The following is a 9,015-nucleotide window of genomic DNA, read 5'->3' as shown; positions in this document are numbered from 1 at the left end:
ATGCCACCACAAGACTTGTTTCCCACCAATGTGATTAACTGAATACAGTTGTGTTTAAAACACCATGTGCATGCACACACACACGCACATAAGCACACACACGTGCCACACCTTTGAAATGGTGTAGGCTCCCACACAAGTCCTCCATTGCAGCACCCATCTGCTGTTAATAAGCAGCACTTACTCTGAGCAGGGGGAAAGGGGCTACCACAAGCTGTCTCTATCACCTGCCCAAAGCTTTCACCTTACACACAGTTACTTAATACCCCTGGGATCCAACGTGATTCTTAAGTGAAACTGGAGGAATGTGAACTCAACTTCCTTATTGTTCTGAAGATTAACATCTTTAGGTAGAGCATCTGATATGGGATAGGAAGACGAATCTCGACGGGCACTAGAAATTTGGCAGTACTGCTTAACACACTCTATCATTAACATCCTGCATTGTGGGCCTGAAACTATGTTGACTCCAGTAAGCATCATTTGACAACTATGAGAAAAGCACTAAGAATTAAACCCTTCCAAATCAAGTAGCTGTTCACTGGTCAGACTAAATACTGACAAGAGCAATAAGTATAAACAGGTTAAATATGGATAACATGATATTTGATTCTCTATGTGCCAGGGTTTAGAAAACAAGCCCTCAAGTCTAGTAGGAGTTGCTAAAGATAAAATAGTCTACCTCTTGCCTCAAGAACCTCCCACCCAATACAAAGGGGTACTCATTGTATTCTTACAATCTCACTAAAGAATGGGAAATATAATGCAAATAACATTGTATTAGTCCATTTCCACACTGCTCTAAAGAAATACCCAAAACTGGGTAATTTATAAAGGACAGAGGTTTAATTGACTCACAGTTCCACATGGCTGAGGAGTCCTCAGGAAACTTACAATCGTGGCAGAAAGGGAAGCAGCACCTTCTTCACAAATTGGCAGGAAAGAAAGCTTGTGAAGGAGGAACTGTCAAACATTTATAAAACCATCAGATCTCATGAGAACTCACTCACTCTCGTGAGACTAGCATAGGTGAAACTGCCCCCATGATCCAGTTACCTCCCTCCCTCGACACATGGGAATTACAGCTCAAGATGAGGTTTGGGTGGGGACACAGAGCCAAAGCATATCAACCCCGACTACTTAAGAGTAAAATTACTAATATGTTTTTTCTGACTCTTGGCCCTCGATTGTTCTTACCTGGTTGGCATTCAATAAATACTTTTGGTATTTCTGAAGTTTCAAAAAGTTCAGTAGCTATTTACATTAATAAAGCTCATTTTCCAAGGAAGGAAAAATTAACCATTTGGGTATTGTCATGGTTCAAGTCAAATTTCTATCCATCAAGTTTACTAATTACATAAATATTATGAGGACATAGAGAAAACACCAATTGATATTTGTCTGCAGATAGTCGTGTGGAACTTGCGCCACTTTTTGTTACCAATAACAAGTGTTTTAACCACTTGCTTTTTCAAAAACTTGAACAAATGCATCATTTTCTCAATGGGCCTAAAAGAAATAAATATAAAAATTAGACAAGAAAACTGGGCAAAGGTATGAAAATATATATCTCAAAAAATAATAGAGCCCTTAGTTTCATATCAAACCTTAGGGTTCTTAGTATTTTGTCATTTTTTCAGTTTCTAAGGACTATAGCAATAGAATATTCGCTATTAGAACTGTGAGTAAAAGAGACAGTGTAATGAGCTAGCTAGTAATATTTAATCACATTCAAGCTTAAAAATGAGCTAGGAGACATATGATAATTAAGATTGATTTAAAGTTTGTCATTCAATCCAGTTACTTTTAACAAGTTAGAAATGTATTTAACAATAAACCCCACCAGGAAAGACAATAAGATGACCCAAGTTGGTACTATTTTTCTTAAGTGAAAAGACCAGATCAACAGAAGCCAGTGAACAAGAGTCGCATAACTCTTACTTAAAACATACAGTTGTCTGAAACATGCAGTCAATTTGTATGAGAAATGACTTTATATATCAGTGGCAGAAAACCCTCACAAATGTTTAGGGTTAAAACATCTGAGTTCTCTGGCTTCTGGACTTGACCTATCACTCTAAGCCACAAACTTTTTCAGAAATGCTAATAAATATAAATTCATAATTGTATAATGGTGGACAATATAGAAACAAAAGTATTTAAAACAAGTTTAAAGAAGCTTATACCCACTTTATAAATCTCAAAAGGCATTAAATAGAAACTTTTCTACATGTCTTTTTCTACTTCCCACCTCAAAGACAGCTGTTCTTCCAGCCAAAAAAGATCATATAATGTTCAGCTGCTGGCTATCTTCTAACTGCCAGGTGTTTTTTTACTGAGAATTTGGAATCTACATTACAATTCTTCTGTATCAGTGAATTAAAATCAGATGCCAATGCTTTCTCAGTATGACATATTTCTCTTACAGTTAGATTAATAAATTTAAATTTTTATGTCCTTTGGGACTGGGACAGTATTTAGGCGCCTCTCTTTCTATGACATGTAACAATAAAACATGAACTTTGAAGAACCTAATAATTTTTCATTATGATAGAAGTCCTAAACAATAAAATCTTCTTACATAGAATATAGGCAGAGCATGAACAGTGACTATGGCAGTTTTTGTTTTCCAACTAAGTCAACCAACAAAGGAAGGCCTGTACTCATCAGAATGAGAAAGTATTTCAGCCTCGGTTCCTATTTAGCGCTTGACCTCAAATGTGACTGACAAGTGGAGTGGTGATTTGGGAATGTGATCAGACACCTGTCTACTGAGGAATGGACTGAAGCCAACAGCTCATTACACAGAAACCTACTAAACAGCCATTGTAGAACAACGACTTTTCATCACCTGGGTCAGATACAAACCAATAACCTAGAGGTGAAAGGCTGTCCATCAAATTCTAGTTCCCACTTCCCAGGTCCATTCAATTCCATCTATTCAATTTTGAGGACTCTCTTCTATAGGTTTGTGCAAAAGAGGCCATGTGATTCAATAGAGTTCAGACTGTTATTATTTATAGGATGAACTGAAAGGATTATAGATTCGATCACAATTAAGTTCTCCCCTAATGAATCTGCAGGCTTTAAATAATCTTCTCAAAGTGCACATCACTTTTCTTTTCTCCTTAGATAATCTTGAGAGCAGGCACACTGGGTGATTTCAATGGTAGATACTCTCAGCCCTGAAGTGGATTTGACATGTAGACGAGGCTGTTAAGCCGAAGACTGAAGTCCACACTACTTGCAGTGTTCCTGATGTCTGAGCACGTATTCATGAATTAGCAACCCAAGTGTTTAATTTTCATGCAAGTACTTATGTGTTTACTAAAGATTAGCATTTTAATTAGTCTATATTTTTCTCTGAGACAATTGACATGAATAGTATTTGCAGATACCTGACGAATAAGATGCAAAGTAAAAAAAAAAAAAAAAAAAAAAAAAGTTACACAGTTTTATACAGTTTTATTTAAAAATTCTAATTAGCCATTGCTTTACCATGAAACAAAATGACATGAAGTATAAGTTAGGTAACCACTGAGTTTATATTTGGTTGGCTTAGTTTGAGGTTTTATTTTTTAACTTTATTTATTTATTGGGCTTTTTCTTCTCAATGATAGTACTCCACAGAGTTCAGCAAAAGTCTTTTCTGTCAAATCTCTTTGTGTTGAGTATTTGGGTCATGCTTCGAATATTAAGCATTTTGTTTCCTTCATGTTAAGTTCTTATAGTGTAACATTATGAGTGGCTTTAATTTACCTAATTTCTAAGAGACATCAAAAGAGAATGATTGAGGTATTTCAGTTCTGTTTAAGGCTTTCTGCTACAATTGGGTAAAATCTTTATTTTAAGTTTTTTCACGAAACACATGAAAAATGTAAAAGTTGTTAAAAATATAAGAGTCTAGAAAGACAGAGGGGCATCAACTGAAAATGCCCACAATAATGATTGTTGCATGAAATTTAGTCACTTAGGATTCCTTCTAAGGTCATTCCACAGATCCAAATGCAGCAGGTCTGAAACTAAATGCAGTTCTCATGTGACTACAGCAAATCAACTCACACATGACTTCACTTTCTCCGGTTATCAGGTCATTAAAATGGAAAGCTTTTAAAAATTCCTCTACTTTTTCATTTTTTTCCAGGTACAACTTTTTATTCTACTTCTTCCTTCATAGATATTTTTCATTTTGTTCAATATTTCCTAGTTTAACATATGTAGTATAGTCTTGTTTTGATTTATTCCTCCATAAAATAATAGATTTGTACTTCCTTTCTCAATACTTTCTGGTAAATTTTCTAAAATCACATATTTGGGAATCATTACCTTATAGTCACAGATAATTTGTTTCAGATGGCCTAAAATTTATGCAATGACTACAGATGTTTAATACAAAAAAATTGAGATTGAAAAAAATGTATCTTTAAATTTATCAAACATAATTTTTTGCTTTGTATTATCTTTTTTCCATGCAATGGTTAATTTCAAAGAAAAGAAAAAAGAAAGATGATTTTAAAAATTACCACCACAGAGATGAGTACAGAAGTAGCCTATGATGTAAATGTCATATAGACTTTTAAAAATGCATGATAGAATCTGATCATCATCATTGGCATGGTTATGAGTAGCTGTCATACCCATATATTTTATGGTATTATATATAACCATGTGGTGTTATTATAACATGTAACATGACATTTGACAGACATTAAATGGCTCTCTGAAGAGAAAAGGGCAAGGAGACAAGATATATTAAAATTTTCATGAAAAATAAAATAAAACAAATGAAAGGGCAAATGATTTAAAAGGGAATCGCTATTATGATCTCTCTTTTCTTTTATAGAATCACTCAGAAAACAAAGCCTCCAAATTTGGGCTCATCAATATTATTTTTAAGCACTTAAGGGAGTGGGGAAATTTTCAACCCCCATATGCAGACCCTCACTATTTTACAAAATATAATGACCCCCTGTCTATCTGGCACTAAAAGTGAATAAGGTTTCCATGTAAGTGAAAATATTTCTTGTACTTAATATTTATTTACTTTTATCTCTTCATGTCTTCAGCTATAGCTATTTAATACTATCATATTCCTTTGTCTAGTAGTCAATTTAATATTCCAAATTCAAATTCTAACAGGCTAGAAAACAAGATAAACTGACATTGAAATTGCATGAGGTAATGAAGCATTATCTTTGTCTTTAATATGTGAAATATGGTGCAAGACATCGTGGCATCTGTATTTGCTTCTTAAAGGTTTTTTGTTGTTGTTGTTGTTGCTTTTGGCTGACTCTCTTGCTCATAGCTGTATCAACCATTAGGTTTAGTAGCTGAAGGAGAGAGCTCTAGAAAAAAGAGATGGTGTTACTGTATTCGAACCTTCTAATGACTTTATAGGACAAAAAGAACTACTACAGTTAAATTCACTGCATTGTATTCTGACCACTTGATCTGGTCATTTTTAATCCCAAATTAGAGTCAACCACACTATGAATTTTTATGCTACGTTTATAGAAAATCACTGGTTAACAACAGATTCCTATCTTAGTATTAGAAAAGAAGTCTGGCTCTGATTGAGGTCACCTCTTACCTGCTCCTATGCAATAACTTTCAAGACATTGAAGAATTGGAACGTGGGCCAAGAAAATGTAAAAGACACCACCAATGACAAAGCATGGTGTGTGCAAACATTCTGCACTTGCATATATTAGAAAAGTAATAGCCATATAATTTAAATATTTTGAACTATCTCTGCAAATGAATATCAAAGTGCCAGGGACTCAAAACCAAAACTCATATCAGACAGCCCTTATGCCCTAGGCATTATGTGTTCGGTAAAGGAAAGCATAAATGATTATTTCTTTAAGCACAAATAATTTATTATGTAAGATGACCAAGAGCAATTCACAAGGTTCCTTGCAATGAAGTACTTACCCAGTAGATAAAGACATCTGCCAAACAAAATGAATAAATGTTTAGTGATTCAAAAACAACTGAATGCCTTATGTAATACTACTCTGTGACCAGACTAATGATGTGTCATCTTTCTGACTCAGTTTATTCTTCATCTCTCCAGCCAGGGCTATTTAGAAAGGGACAATGCTGGTATTGGCTACTTTGCCTGGCTGTATGAAGAGTGATCATGACTGATACTATTTCAAAATGTTGTGAATTTAATATATGGAATGAAATAATATATGCAAAAGAGCTTTGAAAATGTATTGACCATTATAGTAGTGATTAAAATCAGCATAAAACAAATTATCTTAAATAAAATTGACTTTGATGCAGACATATGACAGGTGTAAATATTTCACTGTTTTATAAAGTTCATATGCAAACATTTTTAATTTCAAATGTTATAAAAGTTATTTCATACAGAAAATATTTACCCCCAAAAAAGTATTGATAAAATTTTGAAAATGAATCCTAGTAATTATAGCAATAAGAATATAAAGGCAAAAAAATGTGTGTGGATGTAAACTTCTTAATTATGTCTCCAAAATCTTCATGTGCCTCAAAAATGAGTTCAGGAATTTTAACAACTTAAAAGAAGTTGTTTTTTTCTCCCAACATGGCTGATTAGCAACATCAGATGCCAGTTCTTCTCAGTAGGATTAAAGTTACAAGTGAATGGAATTATCTGAATAGAAAACTCTGATGGAAGAAAATGAGGCCCTGTTGCAGTGCTTGCAGGAAGAAGCTCGGGAGCAGAAAAGGAAAGCAGCAAGAATCTGGCAGAGATGGACCCCCGAGGGCCCTATGGAAAGGGTAGGAGGATGGGGGGACTTCTCTGATGTCCTCACCCTTGCAACAATCTGCTGCGCCCTGAAGTGTTGGGAAGCCCCACTACTTTTGCAACCCTGGGCAAAAACTGTTGGTGGTGACTTGGGAACTTCACAGGGACGTAGAACCAGGTGTTCATCATGCACAAGGGCACCTGTACTTCCCTCAGGCCTGAATTGAGATGGTGGGCACCATACTGGTTGTGCACCCAGGGTGGTTACTGCCCTGCTATTATTAAAAAGTCAACATTGACAGATTTGGGGAAAATGTGGAGAAAATGGAATGCTTGCTTATATACTGTCAGCAGGAATGTAAATGAGTAAAATTTCTATGGAAAACAGTATAAGGATTATTCAAATAACTAAAAATAGAACTACTATTCAACCCCACCATCCCATTACTGGGTATCTACCCAAAAGAAAAGAAACCATTTTATCAAAAAGACGCTTTACTCTTATGTTTATCACAGCACCATATACAATAGCAAAGACATGGAATCAACCTGAGTGTCTATCAACAACTGACTGGATAAAGAAAATGTGTTTCGTGGACACAGGGAGGGGAACATCACACACCAGGGCCTTTTAGGGAGTCTGGGGCTAGGGGAGGGATAGCATTAGGAGAAATACCTAATGTAGATGACGGGGTGATGGATGTAGCCAATTACCATGGCACTTATATACCTATGTAACAAACCTGCATGTTCTACACATGTACCCCAGAACTTAAAGTACAATAAAAAAAAGAAAACGTGTTTAATATACACCATGGCATACTATGCAGCCATAAAAATGAATAAAATCATGTCTTTCACAGAAACATGGATGAAGCTGGAGGCCATTATTCTAAGTGAAATAACTTAAAATCAGAAAATCAAATACCACATGTTTTCACTTATGAGTGGGGGCTAAACAATGGGCACACATGGACATAGGAAGTAGAATAATAAACACTTGGGGACTCCATGAGAGGGGCAGGTGGGAGGGAGTGAGGGCTGAAAAATGACCTATGTTCTAAGTGCCTGGGTGCTATGTCCACTATTTGGTTAATGAATTCACTAGAAGCCCAAACCTCAGCATCGTGCAATATGCCCATGTAATAAACCTGCACATGTGCACTCTGAATCTAAAACAAAATAAAAAAGAAATTGCTTCCAATAAAAAAAAATAAAGAATACCTCCATGAAAATAAGATAATCAAATTTCTGTTTCTACAGGAACATATGAATTCTTCCAGTGCATATTTATTCTGCAAAATATGCTACGTGTCCCTTTCCACTGACTCCTGTTCATTTTTCAGATCTCAAAATAGTTATCATTCCCAAAGGCAACCTTCCCTAGGGTGCCCCTCCAAGAACAGTCTGCATCACTCCCATGGAATTTCTTACATCTTAAGGCAACTGCATCTTTTTTCTCCACAAAAGACTGTGAAAGCTCTGCAAGCCTGAGTCTTTATCTGTCTTGTTAGTGGTGCTAAATAAATACTTGCTGAATTAAACAATAGGCTCTGTGAGAGGCAATGGGAGTGCAAATATAGCATGGTTCCTGACTTCAAGGAGCTCCCAATCCAGTGAAGGGGGCCCACGCTCAAATGGACAATGGCAACACCCACGGAAAGTGAAATAAAAGAGGATGTCCTGGTGCTGAGAGAGCAGATGTCAAGGAAGCCTGTCTGGACAGAGAAATGGAGTAGAGAGAACAAAGCACAATTGGCAAGTCACAGAATCCATTTGGACTATATTCTCCTCAGAAGATAACTCTAGAAAATTTTAAATTAAAATCATAAGTGTCAGCATAAATATTTAGAATAAGTTACATGAAAACTGAGTTTCCAAAAAAAGATTCAAGATGGCTGACTCAGGACATCATACACCCACTCTGTCCAGAAAGAAGAGCCAACACAATCATACCTTGAAGAGAATATCAAGGAGAGAATCTAGAGTCTAAGAAAGAATTCACAGAAAACACCTGAAGCATAGAAGTCAAAGAACGCAAGTAGGCAGGCTTAGCCAACATCAGCTGGGACCCCCAAGGGGCTCAGAATTGCAACAAAAGTGTAAGTGAGAGCTTTGGAGATCCACATCCTGGCCACAGACTGCTTCAATCTAAATTCAGAAGAGCTTCTCTATCCACACAAACCTTCATACTAACATGGTTGGTGATCTGGAGACTCTACAAAGGCATTGCACCAGACAGGAAACTCCTACAGGGTCACACCTACACAGACCTG

The 9,015-nt window shown here is 36.1% G+C and overlaps 1 protein-coding gene across 2 annotated transcripts in view; it reads right to left on the bottom strand.

Annotated features, from left to right (window-relative positions):
• Nucleotides 1-3,449: 3,449 nt before the first annotated feature.
• LOC144581428 (uncharacterized) overlaps nt 3,450-9,015 on the bottom strand; it is a 95,622-nt gene continuing 90,056 nt past the window's right edge. For both annotated transcript variants that reach the window (XM_078365243.1, XM_078365242.1), the window contains exon 5: nt 3,450-5,345. In XM_078365243.1, coding sequence (XP_078221369.1) covers nt 5,344-5,345 — 2 coding nt within the window. In that variant the 3' untranslated portion in view covers nt 3,450-5,343. The remainder of the gene's footprint in view (nt 5,346-9,015) is intronic.

The sequence above is a fragment of the Callithrix jacchus genome, chromosome 2, assembly GCF_049354715.1.
Source record: "Callithrix jacchus isolate 240 chromosome 2, calJac240_pri, whole genome shotgun sequence".
Taxonomy (NCBI): domain Eukaryota; kingdom Metazoa; phylum Chordata; class Mammalia; order Primates; family Cebidae; genus Callithrix; species Callithrix jacchus.
The sequence above is the reverse complement of the archived record's forward strand: the minus strand, read 5'-3'. Positions and strand labels throughout refer to the sequence as shown.